Source organism: Triturus cristatus, chromosome 3_1, assembly GCF_964204655.1.
Source record: "Triturus cristatus chromosome 3_1, aTriCri1.1, whole genome shotgun sequence".
NCBI classification, from domain to species: Eukaryota; Metazoa; Chordata; class Amphibia; order Caudata; family Salamandridae; genus Triturus; species Triturus cristatus.
This window is the reverse complement of record NC_140583.1, coordinates 1,170,327,380-1,170,354,221: the sequence shown is the minus strand read 5'-3', so window position 1 is coordinate 1,170,354,221 and position 26,842 is coordinate 1,170,327,380. Positions and strand designations below refer to the sequence as shown.

General features: G+C 44.4%; 1 protein-coding gene across 4 annotated transcripts in view; it reads right to left on the bottom strand.

Moving 5' to 3' along the window:
- Positions 1–26,842, bottom strand: part of HEPACAM (hepatic and glial cell adhesion molecule) — a 1,886,975-nt gene that overhangs the window by 1,023,573 nt on the left and 836,560 nt on the right. For all 4 annotated transcript variants that reach the window (XM_085646093.1, XM_085646094.1, XM_085646095.1 and 1 more), the window contains one exon: positions 7,014–7,295. In XM_085646093.1, coding sequence (XP_085502219.1) covers positions 7,014–7,295 — 282 coding nt within the window. The remainder of the gene's footprint in view (positions 1–7,013; positions 7,296–26,842) is intronic.

Genomic DNA, 26,842 nt, shown 5'->3' with positions numbered 1-26,842 from the left:
ACCTTTGTGCACAAGAAGCCCCTCTCCAGCACCCCTCCCCTTCAATGCTTTAAAACTGCTTCAAGCAAGCCATATGGTTCAGTGAGTTATTCAATACACTACACAATAAACTTGCAGATGCAAACATTCTAGAATAAATCAACTGGCTGCAAGCACCTGCTTTTTTAGTAACTGCTGATACTCATGGAAGCACATCACCTACTGATGCCTGGCTATGGTAACCCTTCAAAATCTTGTTTAATGCATACTTTGCAATTATACAATGTACATTTTCAAAAAACAAGTTCTGTTGCCCTATCTCACAGTGTAAATACATTATGCATGCAAACTGCATTAATAAATCTGCATGCCATCATTTTTTTAACATCGACCATTTACACTGTGTGGCAAAGATACTTCTGTATACTTTTTACAAATATCTGGCTTTTTAACCCAATAAACTGTGTTTGCATCTATTTATCACATTTAACACGCGACAGTCCAGTTTGTTTATAGTAAAGAGAGTCACTTCACCTCCTTGGGTTACTCTTTTACAGACAGTCCAATAGCCAGGGGCGCTTCATGAAGGATGCCGCTGCATCCATGATTCCACCCACTATGGATAACCGTGTCTTTTGGAACCACTAACTAATGCAGTATCGTCCTAGCCATCCTCAAAGCTATTTAGCGCCTCGTCGAATGTCTTAAGCTCTTTGTAACTCACTACATAAATACTGATGCCCATATCTTACCACAAAAAGCACCAGTGACAAATGGGTGGAGGGTGAGCAGATTTACTACCTATTGTGCAGCAGATGGTAAAGCAGAGGAAGATAAATCATGGGGTTTCCAATCAAGGTCTTTTTTTTTGCTGCTCTATGAGGTAAAGCAGTGCTCGGCGCTCACTGACCTGAGTGTGTGATCCTGGTTCTCCCAGTCTCGGGAGACCCCACACCTCCTCCCTGTGTTTTGGAGACTCTGATGCTCACAGACCTTTCCTCCCTTGGAACCAGTGCTTCGTAACGGGCAGTACTGTGAGCCACCCATCCCCAGAAGAGAGTCCAGACCCCACTGGGAGGTGTGTCGGGGGCACAGCTCGGTACCTTTTCAGCAGAGAGTCCCGCACACCCCTCTCCGTGGCTCCACAGTACTTGAACCACTCTCGGTTGGCTGGCACTCTCTTCTGATGTCAGGGCAAAGTCTTAAAGCAGAGGCACAATTTGAGCAGAAGGGGATCCACCTTAAAACGTCTGCCTTAAACTGTGAGGCACAAGGGAAAGCCTGGCAGCCACTATCCACTGCTCTGCCTGCACGGTGCTGGCTGGCATACCAGCACCACCCGCAGCACCAGCACGTCTTACTCTGGAACGGGTTCATAGCAGTGGTCTCCATCTACCCCTATATGGACCACTCTCAACACAGACCCTATCTGCAGCCATACAATGGTGGGGGTGCGCAGAGCAAACGATAGGAAAAGCCCCAGGGAGGTGGCAGTCCCAGAGTTAAATTAAAGTTGGGTGGGCCCATGTGCCCCTCTCCTTTATTTTTGGCACTGCAGCTTTTTAAAAAAGACTCATAGGAGACCGTGCATCTTTTTTATTTTGCTGCAAGTTTGCGTTTGCACCCAGGAATCCACAGAATAATTTTCAAAACAAGCTTTTAAGCCCCCTGGGGTCCCTGTGGGGGGTCAGGGTGTTCCTACTCTTCCCCTTTTCTTTTTTCTTTTTTTCTCTGTCCAGCTTCAAGCTGCGTCCCAAGATGGCTGCCAACACTTCCTCGTTGAAGTGTTGGCAGCGAATCAAATTTTAATGGGATCCACACGTCCACTGCAAGGACTCGCGTCCCCAGATTTCTATTTTTTTTAAGGTAAATATCTCATAAACTGCTGAACAGATGTACACCAAATCACAAAAAGAACACTTTCTGGCCAACATGTAGCTTTCTGTCAAATTTGTTTTAATTCCGTTTGGCAGTTCAGGCTGTGGTCATATTTTTAAAAAAATGAAAAATCTCCATAGACATAACATGGGGAAAACGCATTTTAGAACCCCCTTTTTTTCTGGGCCCCGCTTGACAGATCACCACAAAACTTACAACACAGCAGCTAGACCAAAAAGGGGAAGATTTGTGAAAGATTTGTGAAGAAGTATTTGGCAAACAAAATGGCTTTTCCTATAAAAACATTGGTCCTAACTATAACTACCTACTGGTTCCTCCTGCAGCCGCTAACAATACACCTTTTGATGTGCTGGGCCCCAGGGATGGGGTCCCTGGGGCCTAAATCAGCAAGGGTCATAGGGCCGTGTGCCCCCTCCAAATAAACATTGTGGCAGGCCCTGGGTCCCAGGATGCTTGTTTATGGTCTAGGGACGACCTGGCTTGGCAGTTCGGGCTGGAATGTTCTCATGAGGTGCAGGGTCAAGACTGATTTGCATATAGCTTAGTCTGAACTGGGGTGGCGAGGTGAGCTAAAGAACGCTGATGGATTCAACCCAGATGTTTGATTGGGCTGAGTGTCTGCCAATTGTCAGCGCTCCGTCCATCATCGCCTTGTGTTTGCTTTGTTTGCCCTAAGTTGGCAGGGTATGCCCAGACATGGGTCCCTTGCTCACTTTGCAACTCGATTAAAGCTAGCCTGGCTGATGAGGGCTGTTACCCCAAAACCATTCCCAGGATGCTTGTTTTCATCCTTCATCTCCTTGTGTTTGCTGTGTCTCTCCTTTCTCCTGATTTAATTTGAATTTGCTGCGCTTACTCCTCATGTTCTATTTCATATATTGTTATGAGACAGTGATACAATCATCTCTTTGTGTTTTGGTTGCTTCCCCCGATCTGATCATTGTGTGTCTCTATCATATAAATTACTATGGCATTAGAGGTCTGACAGTAAGTAGTACAAAAACCGGGGTAAGATCAGACATCATTACTGCCAACACAGAAACAACTCCCTTAGGTGATGAAAGCAATCATTATGTGCAACACTGACCCTTTAGCATACACTTTACGCATTGTATAGTTCACATTAACAAACAACCATGGATATATAAGAAGCACTCTTTGAGTACAAAGTTAAATCTTTAAAAGACTATTTAGAGAAAGCCAAAATAGTAAACATCAATTCCAAAACAATCAGTATCAAAGACCTGACACCCACCAAACCAACATTAAGAAACAACGTTGATATCAGTAGAGAACTGAGTACTGTAAACAGTTTCTACACAATGGAGAGAGTTCATTCTATACCAAACTGTTTGCAAACAATGAAACTCTCATGAGGAATACACCACTGAGTATTCAAAATATTCTACAAAGAACAGGGTACATTCTATGCAACAGTTGTTAAAAAAAGACACTATTTGCTAAAAATAACCAAGATCTGAAGATGCTAAAGATCATACTACCTGTAACCTTCATATTGTGGTGAAAACTTTAGTAAAGTTAGCCCATCTTCTGAAGCAAACAAAACAAGCATGCGTATAGAAGTTAGTTACTGGTGAGTAGGCCTGGGCGAAGCACTACGTACGCTCGCGTAGTTTGCGAAGTTCGCGCTACTTCGCACTACGCGAACTGCACGTAGCACAGTGCGAACACGCGTAGCGTAGTGTTGCGTAGTGCTGCGGTCATTTTTTGCTTGCTCGCGGTCCTCAACGTCAAGTTGGCGACCGCGAGCAAGCAAAATGACATCCCCGCGAGACTTTTTCCTTGTTCGCGATCGCGAGAATGGAAAATAAACCTCCCGGCGAGATTCCCAACGCGAGGAGGTCAGGTTTCTCATTGCGAGGGGTCGCGTATGCTCGCGACCCCTCGCGATGAGAAACTACCAGTTCGCGTTGAGAAAGCTGCTGCTCGAGTAAAAATCTACTCGAGCAGCAGAAAACTACAGCTCGCACTGTGCAAGATGCCATTTTCAATGATTGCACAGTGCCGGTTGCTTGTCCGCACTGTGCAATCATTGAAAATAACATCTTGCACAGTGCGAACATGTTACTACGCAGTTCGCGTAGTGCTACGCGTAGCTCGCGTAGTGCGAACTTCACTTTGCGTAGCTTCGCGAAGTGCTACTTCGCGAACTACGCCCAGGGTTACTGGTGAGCCCACTCTTCTATGTTAAATATAAATTATCATGCTGACATGATTCTCTCCAACAACTCAAGAATGCTTACAAAAGTTAATATTTACTACGTAGTACCTTTCCTCTTTTGGAAATGTTTTGCAGAACCAAAAAGTTGATTAGAGCATAAAGAATACAAGTCAGCTGTCACTTGCACACAGCTTTACTCTTGAATACAAACATTTATAATGTGTTCAATACCTCTACACAGCTAGGGTGTATTATGAACACATGCGTTTTGTAAATACTCTCACCTGTTAGCTAGACCCCGCTGTACAAAAGTATGTAGAAAAGTAATATGGTGTTTACTTGCCACTTTGTAAACTGCAAAACAAACTAGCACACATATTGAGTGATGTCATCAGTGATGTCATTTGAGATGTCAACAGTCATGTTATAAATGATATCATAGACCATGTTATGAGTGATGTCATATGTAAGGTCATAAGCATTGCATGGCGAGGGCCCAAGCCATAGTTAGCACTGCTAACTATAACTGGTGAATTTATGTGTTTTTTTAAGTTCAAAAAGGTAATGTCACAAAAAACTTCACTGAGCTATAACGTTGCTTTAACTTTTATTTTTTTCAGTGAATATATATATACTTACCATTTTGTTGTATAGGCATGCATGGTAACGGCATATGCATGGCAAAAATATGCTTGCTAAAGGCATTGCATTGTGATTGATACATGGTAAAGGCATTATGTTTTAATGCTTGCATGGTAAAGTCTGTTTCCCCATCTAACTTCAGTTAAAACATGCACATTTTTTTCTCAAACCACCTCCTCCATCACACTAGTAGGTGCTGTGCCCCAAGACAAAATAAGAGCACCTCTCTAGTCATTCACCCGCAACATGACTACTTCCCACATAGGCACACAATAAACACAACACTCATCCAGCCAAGCACTTTCCCATGGTAGAGCATGCTACCCTTTCAGTAATCCATTTTGGCATCCGACAATGGGTTATGAGGCACTATAAGTGCTGAAACACAATACAATATTATTTTCTGTGGAAAGGTGCTCTGTAACAGCCCTGTAAAACTTGTTCTCCATCACACTGGTAGGTACTGTTTCCAAAGACAATGTAAGAGCACCTCTCTAGTCATTCACCCACAACACAACTACACTTCCTACATAGGCCCACAACAAATACATCACTCATCCAGCCTAGCAATTCCCAATGGTGTAGCTTGCTATCTTTACAGTAATACATTTTGGCACCCCGCAATGGGTTATGAAGCACTATATAAGTGACAAAACACAATACAATATCATTTTCGGTGGAAAGTGCTCTGTAACAGCCCTGTAAAAACAATTCCCAGTCCCGTCTAGTTCATCCAGCTGCATGTTACACAGCTAAGGCTTCAGGTTGTCATAGAAAAACTCCATCAGATTTGAGTGAGCTGGCTATCAGGAGCGGGCTGGAATATAGGAGCTGTAGTACTGCAAAACTGTACTACTACACCCTGAAAATACCAAGTGCACTAACACCATACCAATTTTAATCCAGTTTTTAAGTATCCATCAAAAATGAGTTTGACAGGATGCTTGTAATGAGATTCTTAGATGAGCCAGTAGCACAGAGAGGAGCAAGTCTTTTAAACCATTATACAAGAGCGGTAGACCAGACAAGCATACTTAAATTAGCCAAGTGTGTGTGTGTGTGTATGCTTCTTTCTTTCGCAGTCAAATTAGAGAAATACTTTGGTGCTATATATAACCCAATTAAACATTAGTGGATTGAACAGCGCCAAACTGAAATTTCTTTTGGATTGGGAGTCTGTAGCTGGCCATACCATAATCAAAATAATTCTGTGCTGGTGACGGCACCCAAGGTAACATGCTGCTATTGGCATATTGGTAATATTTCTCTGCACCAATGGCAAAATACAGGCCCTGACATATTAGAAGCAGTTCTTGACATAGATGCCCCTGTGGAGAAAGGCTTGGATACTGGACAAAATTCTTGGCATGGGGGCACACATGGCAAAATGCTGCCACTGGGAATTTACAGGAAATATTTGGCATACACAAGGGCACCCAAGGTCAAATAAGACCCTGAAACGCTGGAAGAAATACTGGACATGAGGGGACACCTATGGCAAAATATAGGTGCCGGCAAACTGGAGGTAATTCTTTACCTAAGAGAGGGCAGCCACAGTAGAAGCAAACCATGATAAAATCCTGCCTTTTCAAATACTGGAGGTAATTATTTGACGTACGAGCCACCCATTATATATGGGTAGAATTATTGGCAAACTTCTGGTACTGGAATATTGTATGCAATTTGGGTACTAAAGGCTGGGGAGTGCATGACAGACCGGCCAACATGGAGCATCAACATGGCAGCTGATGTTTGGATCATGCAACCTGTGTATGGCATCAGATCAATGGCATTGAGGTCCCCACCTAATGAAACAGTCCTGCGGATGTCATCACAGCCTCTGGTCCACCTTCCCTGAGAAGTCAAGGAGATCAAAAATAGTTCTGCATCTCCCTAACTAATAGCAAAATGCACATTGAAAGCACCGACATTCCAACACCATGTGGTATGGTGATTCTGCTGCACTACAGCCATGCAAATCGAGCAAATATGTCCCTGTGCATAGAAATCATTGCCAAGCACCGGCATACATCAGTTTAAATTATGCACTTAGCAAATTGTATGGCTCATTGAAAATCTGGCCCAGAAGGTTTGCAGCTAAGGGACAGGAACCAATTTATGTGGCTGCTTTGGTTGAGACATATCAGAGAGATTTGTGTGAAAAGCATGTTACCCTTATTCTTGCTCAATACTATGAAATCGTTGTATAAGATTTTCTTACAAATGATATAGTAACCACCAAAGTTACCACCACAATTCCAACAATACAAATTGAAATACAAAAAGGTATGTTCACTACGTCTTCACTTACTGTACACGGTTAATCTTATTGGAGCACTTTGACCAGTGCTAATTGGGTTTTCAACCAAGCAGCTGTAGATGTCGTCATCAGACATAAGGATCCGAGTGATGGTTAGCACCTTCTGATCGTGTGACAGTAGCATCCTAGAGTCATTGATGAGGGGCTTGCCATCTTTCATCCAGGTGTAGGTAGGCTTTGTGCCATTCTCGTGTGTACAGTTCATGGTGAAGAACTCGCTGAGTTCGAGTACCGTAGACGCGGCAAGAACAACCTGAGGCTTGGAAACTGGTACTAGGGAAAGAATAGAAAACAATTGTGTCTTGAACTTATTGTAGATGTTGTTGAACTAATCCATAAACAGCTATGACAATTGATTTTCATTCCCTCACCAAATTTGTGCATGGCATGCAGAACAAAGGAGTAATTAATTATCCAGAAACACAATAAACGAATAGATGCTGATTACATCTTATTAATCAGCAATCAATCAGCATTTGTAGGAATTCTTAAGACACCCTCCTCCTCCATGCAACATTACAGGTGCGTTATGATGTCAGAACGTGCCTATTATATGAAAATGACGCACCTGGTTGCTTGGAATGAGTTACTACATGTGAATGCCTATGCTTCTTCAAAAAAAGCGAGTCCTCCTGGCTTTGCCAGTACTTGTTTTTAATTGTTTTTAATACAGCACATCGTACTTCAGCTTTAGACAGCTTTGTTTGCTGGTAATGGAATGAGTTTCCTGTGGCATTGCAAAACATGTTTTACTATTTGAGATTCTGATTACTGAATGAAATGACAAACCCATTCCATGAACCTTATTTCTTCTAGATCTTGAGAGCTTTAACTGGCCTCCATTGCTAACGCCACCAGCACACACTGTACAAAGGCAGAGGCACTGATTAAGCCCCCTTCATCTATTGATTGGTGGGAGTGTCAATCACACTATAATCATTCTCAGCTACAAGAGTCACTGTGGGGTTTTGCCTCTACCTTTGCTATTGTGATTAAGGTACTGGTAGGTGACTGGAGGCCCTAATTTCCAATACAGACTCCTCACATACAATTCAAACTCCTTACACACATTCAAGGCACTCTACAACTCAAGCCAGACCTCCTTTAAGAGATGCATCCCCTTCCGCCAACCATCCAGACACCTCATCTCTGCAGCATTCCTACATGCGAACATCACACGCATTTAGAGAACCAGATCCAAAGGACAAGAATTCTCTTACATCACTCCTAAAGCATGAAACAACCTCCTTCTCCATATCAGAGACTTCTCTCTTTTTAAATTTCAAAGCTGAAGACCTGGCTTTTCAATTAACCAACCTACCATAAGTAGGGCTAGGCGCAAACACCTACTCAGTGTTCAGGATACCCTTACAACTGACATTACGCTTTACAAATACACATAACAAAACAAATCCTCTGACGGCTAAAATAAATTCACATGCAGTACATAAGGTGCACATTGGCACTATAGAGGAGAAACTAGCACTACAGCTGCCACCGAGGAGATTGCATGTGTACTCAGAAAGTGATGTTGTAAGCTGACCAGTAAGGGACTGGCGAGCTTTTCAGGAATGCTCCACAGTTGCCCCCCCCCACCCTGCATTGGAAGAGGGGAGCATCCTGATGAGGTTTCCTCTTTCTATGTGTGCTGAAAAATGCAGCACACATGGAAAGAGGAAATAATGAGGAGGGGTAAAGATATTTTTCCTTTTTACGCCTCACTGGGGAAAGTGTAACATTTTGACACATTCCCAGGTTAACAAGCCTTTGTAAATATGGGAATGTGCCAAAATCAATGCATGGATGCATGGGAATGCTCATGATCAACCAATGGAACATCTTCCCAATGCAAAGTAACACGAATCTTTGGTCCCTGTGCTTTGATTGGGCAGGTTTCCGGGGAAACAGGCAGTTTCACACGAGCTGGAGGTGGTTCAGGGTGTGTACAAATGATTGCTGATGATGATGCCTAGGGGAGACTGCATCAGCATTTTAAATACCTTTCCAAACACAGGTGCCAGTGATTAATGTGTAGTGATTGTTTCTTCTCTTCACTTTGGCACCTCTGTGCATTGGCTGGGATTTTGACACCTAGGGGAGTACAGGGTCTCTAAACCCTGTCCCTACATTAATGTAGATTCAACTACAGGATGTGAGCTTTGATATTGTTTCTTTTGAACAGAACTCATATAGAGAAATCACGAAGCAGATACCAATACCAGAAGGCAGACAAAATGATGAACAAGGAAGTTATGCATGAGATGAAGGTACACAGACAGTGGACCCTATTCACAAAGGTAATTTTACCCGTGTAGAACGAACCATGTGTAAATTTTCTCTTGCAATAGGTCTACACTTTTTTGGTATTCACCCCCCTAAGATCAAGAGGTATAAACATCTAAGATTGAATCTGCGAATATGAAGTTACTACTAGTAATTCAATTCAATTTAATATTTATTAAAGATTTGGAACTCCAATGAGTTCCACATTAAAATACATGCAAATTATTACATATACATAATAAAACATAAGGAAAACTAATTTCTTGGACCATCATACATTTTCGAAAGCCTACATAGCAGGTCTAGATTTTCCCTTACATAGCATTAGTAGATGTTGTCATTTACCCTAATAAGCGAAATAACTAAGGTTTTCAACAATAATACCATTTAGCTCATAGGCGAAAACAGAGGCCCAAAAGACCTCTTTCATAGCAAGTGACGTATGTTTAGGACCGTACTAAACAATAGTAGCTTCATGTAAAAAAGTGCTAAATACAAAAAATATTTCAAACATTTAGGCAGCAACACATAACTGCTTTGGCAGAAAACAGGGTTTGGGATAAGCGGCAGGAGGATTCAGATAACAAAGCATATCCCAGAGTGTGCAAAAAGCAATAAGTAGCAGCCAGTTCATGTGCAAAGTATAATCCAAAATCCAGCTTCGGCAGAGAGTTCAGTTTAAAATTAGCAGCAAGAAAAACGGAGTAACAGAGCATATCCTAACCTGTGCAGAAAGCAATTCAGTAGCAGCCAGTTCATGTGCAAAATACAATCCAACATCCTGCTTCAATTGGGGTTTCAAATTCGCAACAAGAGAAAAAGTGAGAGACGAGCACAACGTACCCCAATTGTGCAAAGAGCAATAAATAGCAGCCAATAAATGTGCAAAATATAATCTGAAAACTAAAAAATATTAATACTCCATAAAAGGGTGACATAAACAGGGGTTAACAGCCCATTTAAAAGAATATATAAAAATGTAAAATATATACATCAACTCCTCAAATTAATTGAATAGTTTTACACAGACTGCTTCATTTTTCGGGCAAAAGAGAAAGTCACGGGCTGAAGCTACATTTTTAACACAATTTTGTAAAAACACTGGCCGAAGCCAGCGACGACGACTCATAACCAATGCTGGACAGACAAACAAGACAATGATCCAGGGCCTGAATGCTCAGCTTGCAGAAATTACAAATGTTTCCATTTTTCAAATTCTGGGACCAGTTTGCTGTCAAGTCGTTTTAAGGTAAAAGATTCATACAACATAAATTGAGCAGTCGTTGAGTTCCATGTTCTAAGTTCCAGAATAGATATTTCTGTGAGATTCTCGGTGAATTTTTCCTGGCTATTATCTTCAGTCTATCTTTAGACTTACACAATTTAATATCTCTATTATAGCCAGTCTTGCCACTTAAGGTTTTTAAAAAAGATTTAAGTTCTAATGGCGGGAGAGTAATCACTGATTCTTCTTGTACACAAATTATTTTTAGTGCCATATCGCCGAAGATTTCTTGACACATGAAACCTCTTAATGAATCAGGCTCGCTGTTTTTTAACTGATATCCCCAACGTAAAACCCTGGATAAACCTGGATATAGGAGCTTATCAAGCCAATTTCCAATCTAATAGCAGCTGATGGAACTAATGTGTTAAAATTACATTGTTTACGTAAAATCTGACCTTCAAACCTATCTATAAAAGCTCCAGTCCTTAACAGGGATTGATTCCATGGCATAGAGCAGGGCTGGAGGGATTTTTTATTTGAAAACCATCAATAGATGTAAAAAATGCCTTCTGCCCATGGCACTGTAGAAAATACGCAAACCATTAGCATGGGATGTAGCTTTGCAGGAACTATGTTCAATATGAAGTTTGTTCTTCGTACTACACGCTATTAGTTTCCCTAAATAAAGGTATGAGTCTACCACCTCCAGGTTTTCAGGACCAATTTGCCACTTAAAATTACTTGATTTTCTACTTTTGTTACATTTAATGATCAGGATTTTACTTTTAGATACGTTTATCTTCAGGAAATGGGCCACTGTGTAATTCTGTAGTGATATCAGCTTTCTATTCAGCCCAATAGGGGTTGGGTCCATCACTACTGCATCATCTGCATACAGGAGACATGCAAAGGGCCGGCTACTTATCTTTGGTGCATCTCCCTCTGACTGAGAGAAGCAATCGGGTAAATCTACTATATATAAAGAAAATAGCAACGGTGCTAACAAGCAACCTTGTTTCAAGCCATTTTCTGTAGGGATTACATCTGATAAACCTTGATTTCCTCCCATTAGTATCTGACACCAAGTTTGAGAATGTAGTGCGATATATAAGGATAGCAGGGGAGAAGGCAGACCCATTTTTTGCAATGTTCTCCATAGTTACCTTATCTTATCGAAGGCCGTTGAAAAATCTCGGAAAGCCATATATATACGTTTGACCTACGAGAAATCGTGTATTTCTCCTCAGTTTCAACATGGAGCTATTATCTAGGGTAGAATGATTTTTTCTAAAACCTGTTTGTTCTATAGGGAGGACCTTCTTCTCCATCACCCATTCCATAAGGTGATCGAGGACACTACATGCAAATATTTTCCCCGCCGCATCTAATAAGCCTATTTGCCGGTAATTACCCGGAAGTGTTCTAGGGCCTTTTTTGTACAGAGGGCTTAGAATACTTCCAGACCAAGATGGTGGTGTCGTCCCCTGAGAGAAGAAACATTTAAACAGTGGGGCTAGATAAGTGGCCCACAGAAGTGGTTCCTTTTTAATTACCATCTTGGGAATTTCATCAGGACCCATTGCTCCTGAGGATCTCATTTTTTTAATAAATCCAGCCACATCACTAATTGAATGTACATAGTTGAATACAGGGGTTTTAAACAGATTGGGTGCCGTGGTGACTGAACTGGTAGAATGAAAATTTGCAGAGTAGAGTTCTTCCAGGTGAAGTTTCCATTCCTCTTCTTTAATGGGTATGGGGAGAGATTTCACTCTTGTGCCACAGCAGTCGGCGATTATTTCCCAATACCTCTTGGAATTATTTTTTGAGGCTGCCTCTTTTAACTGCACCCACACACCATCCTCCTTTAATTGTCCAAGGGAACGTTTTTTCTCTGTCTTTTGCTCCTTAATAGGTTTATTAATTTACTTTTTTAATGAAACATTCAGGAACTGGACCCTCACTAATTTATTTATTTCCCTATTTATGGAAAGCAGGGAATTAAGATGTGAGCTCCATTTAACTGGAGGATGTGATGATTTACATGATTTAGCTAGAGAGCCTACATTATGGGAAAAGGCTTTGAGTAAGTCAGATTGGGTAGAATCACACTCGACCGATACTAAATGCTGCTGATCTCTTATCAGAGCCGTTAAGTTCACTTTTAATTTAGCGGTTGCTTGAGTATTCCAATGAATTCTACGGTTTGTTGCATTGAACCCTATTGTACAGTCTCTAAAATTCCCGGAGCCTACCTTAGCACAAGTGAATTCAAAGTTGGAACGAATCAACATATAATCTATAATAGATCTCCCAGTTGGCGCCATATGAGTATAAGTTGCAGGGATATCCTTTTCTAACCTCCCATTGGCAATTATGAGATCTAAACTTCTCAGACCTTCAAGTAATGAGACTCCTCTTTTGTCTGTCCTGCTTTGATTTGGAAATTGGGCATTGGGGATGTTTAGGGCTTCATTTTTTGCGATGATAGTGAATACCCTTATACTATGAGAAGAGACATTAGAGTTCAAATATCCTACTAACATTAGGAACCTGCAGTCTTCACTTTCCATGGTAGAGGAGATAAAAACAAATAGATCTTTTAATAGGTAAGAGTAAAATGCGTCGGGAGGTAAATATGCATTTACAATCAACAGGGAATTCAAATGATCCTGGGCATCCTTGTACTCTAACTTAATTGCCTGAATTAAGTTAGAGGCATGAAAAATGTCTTTATATGACCAGCTAAGACTCGTACTTAGCATATTAGCAATACCTCCTTTAGCATGACCTCTATTCACAGGGAACGCAGGCTAGCTCAGCACTATATAGTCTTCAATGGACCAGTCCTTTGAGATCCAAGTCTCTTGTAGACATGTTATATCAGCACTCTGACCTTTCAAGAATAAGAGTTTGTTTTTATTAGTGCTTAAACCGGCTGCGTTCCAAGATATCACATTAATATCCTTGCTAGGAAGAATTCCCACATTTTAAGGCAAAGGATCTGTTTGTAGTAAGAAAGCCTGCTACCCAACTCCATTTCTTGTCTTCCTCCTCTGCATAAAGTACATACTGGGTTTCTCTGTGAGAAGCGAAACCCTCCTGCCTTCTTTACCAAGGAAAACCTGCAATATACTCTCTCCAAAAAAGGTTTGCCACTTGTGGTAGTTACTAGATCGATGTTAGACTGCTTATATATATGCTTATATATACATATATTAATGTTACCTACTGGCAGTCACCGGTCAGTAGTTATAGTTAGGACCTCGTTTCCATTCAAAAAGCATTTCTTCTTTTGCCAATAAGTTTGGCGCCGTTTGACCAATCTTCGCAAAACTTTAAAAAATGAATGGTTCACTCAGGTCAGCTCCTGTCTTGAAAGTTTAAGGCTGATTCATAGAGCAGGAGCCAAGAAAAAAGGGGGGTCCCAAAACACGTTTTTTCCATGTTAATTTCCATAGGACTCTTTAGACCAAGCTACAGCCCGAACTGCTGAACGGAATTACACCAAATTTGGCAAAAAAGGTAGGTCTTGGTTCAGAAAGCATGTTTTATTTTAAATGGTGTAAATCCATTCAGTAGTTCCTGAGAAATTAAAACAATAATAATATTGATATCTGGCGGCCTAGGAGGATTCTTGAACCCTCCCGAGCACGAGCTTCATTTTGATTGGCTATCGACACTCCAAACCAAGAAGTGTAGTGTTGGCAGCCATCTTGTGACTCGGTAAAACCAAGTCACCAGAAAACAGTAAAAAAAAGATAAAAAACAAGAAAAGGGGGAAGTTTAGAAACAACCTGACCCCCTGGGCCTGCTCAGGGAGTCCCACAGGGACCCCTGGCCCAAAATAAAAGCATTTAAAAAAAAAACAAATTGTAAGAATTCACGTTGGGTGCGCAAATCCCGCCAAAAAATTTAAAAAATGAAGCCCTGTCTCCCACGCTTCGTTTTAATGAGCCTCCCGGTGGGCCAGGTCCTGGGGTAATCAAAAAACTATATTTAGCGGGGGCCAGCGGGGTCCCGCAGCCCCAGGGATGGCCATCTCCCCAAGGCTCTATGAAAAAAACTGCATGGGGGGCTTCTGCCCCCCACGCTGTCCTGGGACAGTCACCTCCCTGGGGCATCCATAATAATGAGCGGGCAGGCCTCGCAGGCCCCCCAAGCCCCGGGGACCACCAGTTCCCCAGGGCTTCTTTCTGCTTCTTTCTGCCCCCCTCGTGCCTCTTGCTGCACTCCTCTTTCCTCTTTCTGCACTACTCTTGACTCTTTTTGCAACTCTGTTCCTTCTTTCTCACTTCTTTTGTTCGTTTCTGCACTTCTCTTGTTTCTTTCTGTATCCCTCTTGCCTCTTTCTCCACCCCTCTTCCTCCTTTATGCACTGCTCCTACCTCTTTGTACACCTCTGTTGCTTCTTTCTGCACTTCTTGTGTTTCTTTCTGCACCCATCTTGCCTCTTTCTGCACCTCTGTTTCCTTCTTTATGCATTTATTTTGTTTTTTTTCTGAAGCTCTCTTGCTTCTTTCTGCACCCCTTGCCTCTTTCTCCATCCCTCTTTCCTATTTCTTCACCCTGTTGCACCTTTCTGCACCTCTGTTCCTTCTATCTGCACTTCTTTTGTTTCTTTCTGCAGCTCTCTTGCTTCTTTCTGCACACCCTTGCCTCTATCTACACCCTTCTTCCCTCTTTCTGCTTCTCTGTTGCTTCTTTCTGCACCTCTCTTGTCACTTTCTCCACCCTTCTTCCCTCTTTCTGAACCTCTGTTGCTTCTTTCTGCACCTCTCGTGCTTCTTCCTGCATCCCTCATGTCTATTTCACACCCCTCTTCCCACAACCCTCTAGCCTCATTCTGCCCCTGTGTTCCTTCTTTCTGTATTTCTTTTGTTTCTTTCTGCACCTCTCACTTCTTGCTGCGCCCCTTTTACCTCTTTCTGCACCTCTCTGGCCTCTTTCTGCACCTCTCTTGCCTCTTTCTACATCTCTATTACTTCTTTCTGCACTTCTTTTGTTTTTTTCTGCTGCTCTCTTGCTTCTTTCTGCACCCCTTCCCTCTTCCTCCACCCCTCTTCCCTCTTTCTTCACCGATGTTGCCTCTTTATGCACCTCTGCTCCTTTTTTCTGCACTTCTTTTGTTTCTTTCAGCACCACTTATGCTTCTTTCCGCACCCCTCTTCTCTCTTTCTGCCCCTCTCTTTCCTCTTTCTATACCTCTGTTCCTTCTTTCTGGTCTTCTTTTGTTTCTTTCTGTACCTTTCTTGCTTATTTCTGCTCCCGTCTTGCCACATTCTCCACCCCCTTACCCCTTTTTGCAGCTCTGTCGCTTCTTTCTGCACTTCTCGTGCTTCTTTGTCCACCCCTCATCCCTCTTTCTGCACCTCTGTTGCTTCTTTCTGCACTTCTCTTACTTCTTTCTGCACCTCTGTTCCTTCATTCAGCAGACGTTGTGCCTCTTTCTGCATCCCTCTTTCAGCTCCCCTCTTGTCCTTTCTGCACCTCTGTTGCATCGTTCTGTACTTCTTTTGATTCTTTCTGCACCTCTCTTGCATCTTTCTGCATCCCTCGTGCCTCTTTCTGCACCCCTCTTCCCTCTTTTGTCACCCATTTTGCCTCTTTTGAACCTCAGTTTCTTCTTTCTGCACTTCTTTTTTTTCTTTCTGCAGCTCTCTTGCTTTTTTCTGCACCAACTTGCCACTTTCTCTACCCCTCTTCCCTCTTTCATCACCCATGTTACCTTTCTGCACCTTTGTTCCTTCCTTCTGCACTTCCCTTGTGCCTCTTTCTGCACCCCTCTTCCCTCTTTCTGCTCCCCTCTAGTCTCTTTATGCACCTCTGTTCTTTCTTTCTGTACTTCTTGTTTCTCTTTCTGTAACTCTCTTGCTTCTTTCTGTATCCCTCTTGCCTTTCTCCACCCCACTTCCCCCTTCTGCACCTCTCTTGCTTCTTTCTACACCCCTCGTGCCTCTTTCTGCATCCCTCTTCCCTCTTTCTGTACTCCTCTTGCTTCTTTCTGCACCTCTTTTGCTTCTTTCTGCCCCTTCATGCCTCTTGCTGCACCCCTCTTCCCTCTTTCTGTACTACTCTTGCCTCTTTCTGTACCTCTGTTCCTTCTTTCGGCACTTCTTTTGTTTCTTTCTGCATCTCTCTTGCTTCTTTCTGCACCCCTCTTGCTTCTTTCTGCACCCCTCATGTCTTTTTCATACCCCTCTTCCCTCTTTTGCACCCATTATGCCTCTTTGTGCACCTCTGTTCCTTCTTTCTGCACTTCTTTTGTTTCTTTCAGCACCTCTTGCTTCTTTCTGCACCCCTTTTGCCTCTTTCTGCCTCCCTGTTACTTCTTTCTGCAACTCTGTTCCTTCTTTCTGCACTTCGTTTGCTTCTTTCTGCAGCTCTCTTGCTTCTTTCTGCACCCCTTGCCTCTTTCCTCAATCCTCTTCCCTCTTTGTTCATTCCTTTGCCTCTTTCGGCACCTCTGTTGCTTCTTTATTCGCTTCTCTTGACTCTTTCCATGTACTCAGTCTGCCACCAGCTAACGACCTGAGGAGGAATTGCGGGAAGGGCAGCACATCGCTTGTGTTGTCGCCGTGCTGAAAGAACCCGCAGAGGGAAACCGAGCACAGAAGATATCACTGGGGAGAGCACTACAACTCCCATCTCCCATGGCCAACTGCTGCCAGTTCCTGTTTCCGCCCACCTCATCACAAAAGCGCGACACGCTCCTGCAGTGCGGGATGTGCATGGGGCCACACCCGGGCCACGCTCGGGCAAAGCCTGGGCCAAGGGCGGGCCTGTCCACGCCCGTCGGAGCCCAGAGGAGGCTGGGCCCACCCTCTGACTCCTGATATCTACAGGTACTGGCTTTTGCGTTTCACCTTTTACCTCTTTTGTATATTTGCTAGCAGTTTGCTATTTCCTATTTGCAGTTCAGGCCCAAAGTTTGTCGTAAATGAGTAAGATGAGTAAAATGACTATGTGCAAGTCTCTGAATGACCGCTCAGGAGGCGGAATTGTGGGGACTATTGACTCTTTTTTTTTAACTAGAGTCACATCTGTTTTGAATCATGAAATTGAATTGACACAGCGCCGTCTATCTCTGGAGCCTGTGCTGCAGACAGGGGTCACCATGGGGAAAGAAATTGTGCATATTGCTGATACACAACCTCCCCCATCAATCCAGGAAGTAGAAATGTTATCATCTTCTGGTGGGGTCTCGGAGCAGCAAGATCGTGCCCTATTAGCAAAAAGAACCTCATCTAGGGCCATAGGGGTGAAGAAGCCCACGGGAGCTAACAATGGGAATCTAAGCAAGAGGAAAAGGTGAGGTGGTCCGCAGAGAAATAAACCGGCAAAAACCCCCAGAGTAGCAAAAGCAAAGGGAAATGATGACCTAGTTGGGGAGTGCGATGCACAAGATGCACAAGGTGGAGAAAGCTTGATCGAAGTCCCCCATGCACTGCAAGTCCCATGCTAAATGAGGATATGTGGCTGAGATTTGAAACTTTGGTGGCCACTTTGTTAAACTCCATATTACAAAAATTAACTCGGATTGAAAAGAGGCTAGTAGATTTAGAAACCCAGGCCACAAGTAGTGCACACTTACTAAAGTCATTGCCCACTTGGCCGGAGTCAAGTCTGGATAAAGAGACCCAAATACAAGCACAGGCGTGTAGAATGATTTTACCTACTAACAGCTCAAAGACTGAGACTGTGCCCACTGAAAGGGTTAACCGGTCACATCTCCAACCTGACAACTTTGATACCAATATGGCGACAAATTCCAATATAGCCGTCCAACGCCAGCCCCCGATGCAACATCTGAGCGGAACAGAGGATGCAATACCTTACCGGAGCCTTAACCCCGACATAGTATCTATGGGTCAGGGAGGATCACGGACAGGGGCAGGCGGTTATTTTGGTAAACAAGGGGTAGAAGGATCGATCACTGGACAGAGGATACCTGGACTGCAGTTTTTACACCTACCCCCAGAGGCTGCACCTTTGGTGATATTGCTAGGGGACGTACCAGGGTTGAAGGCTGGCCAACTGGAATCTACAGATCAACTGATGACCAAAGCCTTACACTGGTTGACACAGAATCTGAGAGAGGCAGAGGGTTTTTGCAGGAACCTTTCGAGTAGATTGATTATGGCATGAAGGATAGCTTGGATAGGCTCAGCAAAAAAAGAATTGGCAGGAGACTGCGTAGTCCTAAACTTTAAGGACAAAGCTGTCGTCAGATATCTCTTTTAGTCATTGAGGGGAGTTTCGTCAAAGAGATCTCAAATCATTGCGCTACCATTAGGGAATTTTTAAAGACCCCCCTCTGGGTGGTACCTAGGAAAAACTGTTCCCTGAGGAAGGGCCAGGCGTGGAAGGAACCAGAGCGCCATCTTGGGACTGCAGATATAACCTTGGAAAATAGATTCACCCTCCCGTCTGACCTTGAGGCATGTGATTGATTATACAAACCAAAAACTAATATTCTAGCAAATTGCGAAAGTTATGTCACCCTAGCCCCTGTTATCGGAGAGTGCCTATACCAACCCAAATTGCAAGGGCGGGCCACAGAAGATCTGTTTAAGATGGCAGCGTGGGATGTGTCTGGTATCCCTTCCAAATTGGGAGATCAAAATTGGTTACAAATTTGGCAGGACCATGATGTCGTATGCTTTCAGGAGACCTGGTCCACGGAACCAATATTTTTAAATGGTTATCATTCATTCCAAACTCCAGCCACACCATGGGTATCAGGGAGGGCAAAGGGGGGTATCCTGACTCTAATTCCAAATGACTTCCGTGGAAAGGTAATGAGGTTTATTTCTGTCAATGTAAACTTTCACATCCTTATATTTGAAAACATGAAGGCATGTGGAACTTGATCTATAATAATCGGTTTGGCCCAAATATCCACTCTTTTGTCGGGGAGATTGATAAGACTCTTAAACATATAGGTGTGAGAAGTTGGCCTGGTATATGCTGTCCACTAGTTATAGTGGGAACCCTGTACCAGTCCAAACAACACCTTATTGATGATAGATTAAAGACAACCTTTATTGAAAGGTATCCTAGTGGTAGCTATGGAGAGCAGCCTTCCGGCTAAGTCTTGAAGGAATGTAAAACAGCTTGTTTTACCAGTCTATAATCTCTTGAATGGCTAAATAAAATACAACCACACCAGGTATATATATAAAATATATATATTTATATCTATACACACCCTACTAGTCTCTTTATGAGGCTAGAGGTCAAAACACATGAGTTACACTTGAAATAGTACAGTAAAATAGCACAAATACACGTCAGGCCCTAGGGGCGAGCCAAACTATATACTAAAATAGTGGTATAAGAACCACAACTTAACTAGACACAAGGTCTAGAGCCTGTAGAATCACTGGGACCCCAAGGAACCACCCAAGGTTGTTACACAGGGGACCCACGGGGGCCGTGTGCAGTGTGAGAACCCATCCGAGAGCTGCTGTTAGCATCTATGGGGATAGTCGCGGTTAGATTTTTAAAGACTAGGGACACTTAGAAATGAGTCAGGACAAAACCCTTTGGGACTTAGGAAGTTCTAGGGTCAGCACCCACGGGAGCACCAGAGTACTCGTGTTATCTCACCCAGGGAAGCCGGGTGCATAGATGTCAAATGGTGTCGGGTTGTGTTGTCGATTTCAATGGGACCTGGCGAAGAAGTGCTGCTGCTGGGAAGATGCAAAGTGTCCAAACAGATCAAAGCCTGGATCGAAGTCGAGAAGAACCTAAAAGCAGAGGGGACAGAATCTGGATCACTTGCCAGTGACCAGGAGCACGATAGGCGAATGCCCACTGAAGTCTGGTGATTTCAGGTGAAGAAGGTGAAGCTTCACTCTTCAGCCACAACGACCAGAGACATCGAGGACAACCAGGAGCTGGATTCGAGCTGTACCACGAAGGATGTCGAGTGCTTCAGTGTTGATGCCCAGATTGGACACAACAAGCCTTGGCCACAGCAACCCACACAGAAAGTAGAAAGATGCTTCGGTGCAGACCAGCAAGGTCTGAGGGACTCACCATCGGTGGGGAGTCAGAGCACGCCTGGAGCAACGAGGGAAGCCCCGGGAAAATAAGAGTTGCCTTCTCAGGGACCCACCAGTCGACGGACCAGGGATCACGAAGGAGCCTCAAGCTGAAATGCAAGAAGCGGGCTCACGGAACACTCATGGAGTGTAGGCCCACAATCTTCAGTGCAGATGGTGCTCGAGGTGGGAGCTACAAGTAACCCCAAGCACAACTTCAAGCAATGTTGAGAAGTCAAGGCACTTGCGAATGTGCACGTGACCAGGAGTTCCGGTTCCAGGCAACCCACGAGGGCTGCAGGTCTCAGCTTTGCTGGGGACTCAGCTCAGCCTGTGAAATTTCTGGAAATCCTCTTCCTGGGCTGCAAATACTTCAGAGTCCGGCGGGAGCTTCGGAGATGAAAACCGGCAAAATGCTTCCTTGGTGCCTGCCAAGCAGGGGATTCACTCCTTGACCTCGAGGGAGATTTCTTCAGTCATCTAGTCTTGAGTAGAGCGTCTAAGTTCCAGAATTCAGCTTCAGAGTTTTGTCCAGAGATATCTAAAGTCCTGTTGCCAGGGGTTCCTAACTTATATATACCTAAGGAAGGGTTTGGACTAGCTCTGGGGACCCACCTATGGGAGGGTTTGGCAAGAGGGCTACACCCATTTCCTTTGTCCAGTTTCACACCAGAGCACACCAGAGCACACCAGAGCAGGGACTGGAAGCCCCTGAACCGGTTTGAGCTGGACTATGCACAAGGACACCAAATGTGCACCCCAGTGCAGGACTTCAAAGCACTCTGAGAGTGCTCCCACCCAGCCCCAATACACATCATCCTGTCTGGGAGGTGGGTACACCTCCCTGTGATGGGAAACCTATTGTCCTGGCCTCCCCTGCTGGAGTTTCGGTCAGCAGCAGGAGGCCAGACCCATGTCTGTGGCTGCAGCATCCATTTTGTGATGCCAGGGCTCAGTTAAGTTGGTTCCGGGTATACCGATGCTGCCATGTCTCTCCCTCTAGAAGGGTGGGATCATATACTCACATCAGGAATTGATGTGGGGGTATGATTCCAAGGTGTTTGACACCAAACACAACATGTTTCCGTGCAGTCAGTCCAAAGTTAGCATTAACCATTTAAAATATAATGCACCTAAGAGTATATGGTCAGGCTGCACTGCTCACGACCCTGGAGAAGAGATTCTGAAGGCTGCAGAGGGGCTCAGCTCATGCCTGGGCACCCTCTCACATATAACCAAGCACCCTGCCGTCAGGATTGACAAGGCCTTCTATAGGGGTGACTGATAGGTTTCTATGTGCAGTGTTAGGTGAGGTATAGTGAACCTATACCTCAGTAAGGGGTGCATGCACCACCTTACCCAGGCTGCAGTAGCAGACCTATGGTGTCATTTTGGAGGGCTTTCCAGGGGTGGCACAATACATGCTTCAGTCCCTGGTAGGCCTCTGGGGTACCTATGCCCTGGGTACATAGTATACCATATACTAGGGACTCACAAGGGTACCACAGAATCCAATCTGGAGTGTACCTAAAGTACATGGAATCAATTTGGAGAGTAAGCAGCTAAGCTAGGGCCCTGAATAGCAGGGTCCCAGCCAGAATAAAGTAAAAAAAACTGTGAAACACCAGCAAAAAGTGGGGGTAACCAAAGGCAGATCCTACTCTCCTAGAATAGGAGACACTAGAAATGGGGCACCAAATATTATCTGGCTGGGGGATTTCAACATACACCCCTGTAAGTTTAATACAGCCCCTGTGTGTGGGTTAAAGGATTCGTGGGGGACCCCTTACACCACTTCTCCCATAATGAATATTGGGAATCTTTAAACAGGATATTATCCTCTAGAAATATGGAAATGACTTATGACCCTGAACCCGTAACAGGTAATTTTCTGGGAACTTTTCAGATGAATGGGGCAGAGTCAATCATTGACTATATATTACTCACCACCCAAATTAGCCGAAGGGCCACTAGGTCTCAAAATCAATTTACAAGTTTTAGTGACCATGCCATACTCTCACTGCAGTTACAGGTATCCCTAGAAAATTCTTCTTGCACACAAAATATTGGTACCCCTCTCGTGGCAAGAAGAAATGGATTATAACTAAAGTGGGCTCACACTGATAAACCCAAACTAACTGCGGCCATTGTTCAAAGCACAAGGAGTAAGATATTATTATATCTAGAACCAGATGCTGAGCCAGGGGAAATGCTAATGACCTTTTGTGGCATTTTTGAGAAAGTAAAAATGGCACTTACGCGCTCGAAAGTGTCAAAGCCAGAAGTTGGCAAAGGTTGGTTTAATTCTCTCTGTACCAAAAAAAGGAAGGCACTGATGTGCGCTTTAAAAACTAGCCCTAGAAACCAAGACCAAATAAAGGTACTAAGGGCTAAGTACAAGCTAGCCCGCCGGAATAGAGAAAAGGATAGGAAGGAAGGAATTTGGGCAGAACTTGATAAGGCATCCAGAACAGGGTACATGTAGGAGAGTAGGATCTGCACTTATGTTGCTCCCACTTTTTTTCTGATGTTAACACTGGTTTCTGGCTATAGTCTGGCTGGGACCCTGCTAATCAGGGCCCCAGTCTCTCTGTTCTCTCTAAACAACTTGGAGTGCTTATTAGATGCACTAGTGATTGGATACTGTGGTACCTTATGAACCCCTAGTATATGGTACCTTAGGTACCAAGGGCATAGGTACCTCACAGGCCTACCAGGGGCTGAAACATGTATTATGCCACCCCTGGGAAGCAGACTAAATCTGACACCACAGGCCTGCTACTGCAGCCTGGGTGAGGTAGTGTTAGCACTCTTCACTGAGGTATAGGTTCCCCATATCTCACCTTACACACACATATAAACCTATCTGTCACCCCTAAGGCAGGCCCTATCAATCCTGAGGGCAGGGTGCTTGGTTATCAATGTGAGGGGGTGCCTCTGCAGCAGGGTCCTTCTGCAGCTGGCAGAGTCTATTCTCTGTGGCTGTTTGTGGATGTGGTTAAACCATATACTCTTAAGTGCATTATAACCTAGCGGTAAATGCTAACTTTGGGATGGCTGCATCAAAACATGTCGTGTTTGTTGTCAAATGCCTTGGAATCATACCCCCACACCAGTAACTGGTGTGGGAGTATGATCTCACCCTTCTAGAGGGATAGACATGTACCTACTGTGGAAACACAGTAGAAATCTGAAAGAGCCTGGCATCACAAAATGGATGCCACCAGCACAGACACTGGGCTGCCCTCCTGCTGCTGACTGAAACTCGCAGTGAAGGACGCCCAACAATAGGCATCCTGTCACAGGGAGGTGTCACCACCTTTCAGACAGGATTTAGTGTATTGGGGCTGGGTGGGTGCACTTCTAGAGTGCTTTGAAGTCCTGCACTGGGGGAGCAGTAGGCTCCTCTGTGCATATGCCAGCTCAAACCGGTTCAAGGGCTACCTGCCCCTGCTCTGGCGCGAAACTGGACAAAGGGAAGTGGGTGTAACCACCCACTCCCCTGACCCTCCCAGAGGAGTGGTCATAGAGCAAGTCCCTCCCTTTCCTTCAGTATAAGATAGGGAACCCTTGCCATTGCAAACTAGATATCCCTGGACGACACTCTACAAGAAGAATCCTGGACCTTCGACGTCCTACTACCTTTGGAAGACTGAAGAATCTCCTTTGGAGTCAAGGAGTGACTCCCCTGCTTGGCAGGCACCAAAACTTTGAATTAACAGTCGCAAACTTTCCCACTCCCGCCAGAGTCCGAAGTCCCTGCTGCCCCAGAAGGCAATTTCCAGACTTCTCGACGACCATTGTGAGTCCCTAGCAAAGCAGAGGCGAGTGGAGCCCACGAGTGAACAGCAATACCCGGGTACAGTGCACTATTGTCGAGCGCAACCCCTTCACGACATTCTATGAACTTGTGCATTGGACCACGTGTGGTCCAAGCCTCCAGCAGGATTTCCACCAAAGATCAGTGGCCTACCTCGTCCCGAGTGACCACGGGCTTCTGTAAAGTGAATCCTCATGAGGCGTCTTTGCGATCCCTTGCGTGTTGACTTGTGGGTCCCCTGAAGACTTTCTCATCAAACCAAAGGGCTCCCCTGGTTGCTCCAGGCCTGCCCTGATTTACCTTCGCTGGGAGAGTCCCTCACACCTTGCTGGTTTGCACCGCAGACTTTCTTCACTTTCCACAAGACTTGCTGTTGCCAAGGCTTCTTGGCTTCAATCTGGTTGCCGATACCTCAGTAAGCTGCAGACATTGGGGCTTACTCCAAAACCAGCTCCTGGTCATCATCAACGCCTCTTGGACCTCGTGGCTGAAGAGTCAAGACACTGGTGAATCACATGAAATCACCCGACTACCGTGGGCATCTATCTTCCCGGCCCCGGGTCACTGGCAAGTGGCCATGAACACTGTCCCTTCTGCGTTCAGGTCTTCCTTCTTCAGAATCCAGCCTTGGATTCCACTGGACACTTCTCCAGTCTTCACAAGCAGCAAATCTTCTTAGGCTTCCATTGAAAACGACGCCGCAACCCAACACCAAAAGACACCTATGCACCCGGCTTCCCTGGGAGAGGTAAATCATGCAATCCCGTGCTCCTGTGTGTGTTGGCCCTCGAAGTACTTACCCTGTAAGTGGCTTGCTTGTAGACTCTCCCGAAGTACCCTAAAACTTTAAAAATCCAACCGCAACTTGCTCCATTGAAATCAATAGGGAACCCGCGGCTGTGTTCTCACACTGCAGGCGTCTCCCATGGGTCCTTTACTTACCAGCCTTGGGTGGATTAGTGAGGCCCCAGTGATTCTAAAGGCCCTAGGCCTTGTCCCCTTGCAAGTCGACATTCCTATACCTCTTTTTTAGTATATGTTCTGGTACGCCCCTATGGCCCCAGCCATATACGTGCTTAATTTGTTGTGAAACATTGATTTGTGCATATGTTCCTGACTTTTAATCTCATAAAGAGATTAGTAGAGTGTGTCTAGAAATAAATACATATATATTTTATATATATACCAGTGTCATGTCCTTTCATTTGTTAATTCAAGAGATTATAAGATAAAACAAGCTGCTTTACATTCCTCTGAGACTTAGCCTGAAGTCTGCTCTACACAGCTACCACTAGGATAGCTTTCTTTAAAAGGTTGTCTTAACCTATCTACCATAAGAGTCGAATTGGACTGGTGCAAGGGGGCCACTATAACTAGTGACCAGCATATGCCAGGCCAACTTCACACATTGGTGGGCAGCGTGTGGGATTCCAGCTTGCCATTGTTTTACAAGAAAATCTCTATTTGAATTACTAACTGAAAACCACTAAAGGTACTCAAGGTACATATAAAGTCAAGCTTAGTATCAGCAAGTTCTACTGAACTTAGAGTTGTTTGTAAAGGGATAGCACACCCTTGCTACAGCTCAAGCTAGGATCAGTAGGCCACAAACTAGTGTAGGTAGTACAACATTGCATAACACTAGAATGCCCTCAAGGGATGGAGCCAGTGGGTCCACCCAGCCTCAGTATAAGGACATGACTTTCTTCGACTTGAAAGCCATGTGTGTTGCAAGACACCTGAAGCTAGGACAGAGTCCCTCCACACTAGGCCTGATACATCTGCTGACAGCAGATGATCTGAGGTTAGCTCTAGGAGCTAACAGATCTGAATCAGGGAGTGGGTCAATTACAGTCTCTGGGTCAGATGATGAAAATCAAGATGACCTGGACTCTGGGGTTGAAGGGCCAGATCCAAAAGGGTCTGAAAAGGACAGCGGAATTCTCCCTAAGAGAACTGACAAAGTGGAGGAGAGGCCTAGATCCCTTTCTAGGGCATCTGACCACTCATATCACTCTGGCAGAGAATCTGTCCAGCAGAGGAACTCTTACTTTAATAGAAGAGAGACCTCCTCTGAAAGAATGTACAAACTGCTACAGTATGAGGAAGCAAGAGTTGCCCTTAAGGCCAAGCAGTTGGCATTAGACAAAGAAGCATTTGAGCTCCAAAGAGCTTCTAGAAGAGAGGGTTTAGAAACCCCTGGTGGCAGCAACAGTGTCCCTAGAGTCAGAGATTACATTCCAGACCATAGAAACCTGTCCAAGGTTGGTCCTCCCTACCAAAGTGGAGATGATATCCACAAGTGGATAACTGCTATGGAGAGGGCCTGTAAAGGACAACATGTCCCCCAGAAACAGTGGGCAGCAATCTAGTGGCTCTCCTTTTCTGATAAAGGTAGAGACAAGCTCTTCGCTGTTAGAAATAGGATGCTGATGATTAT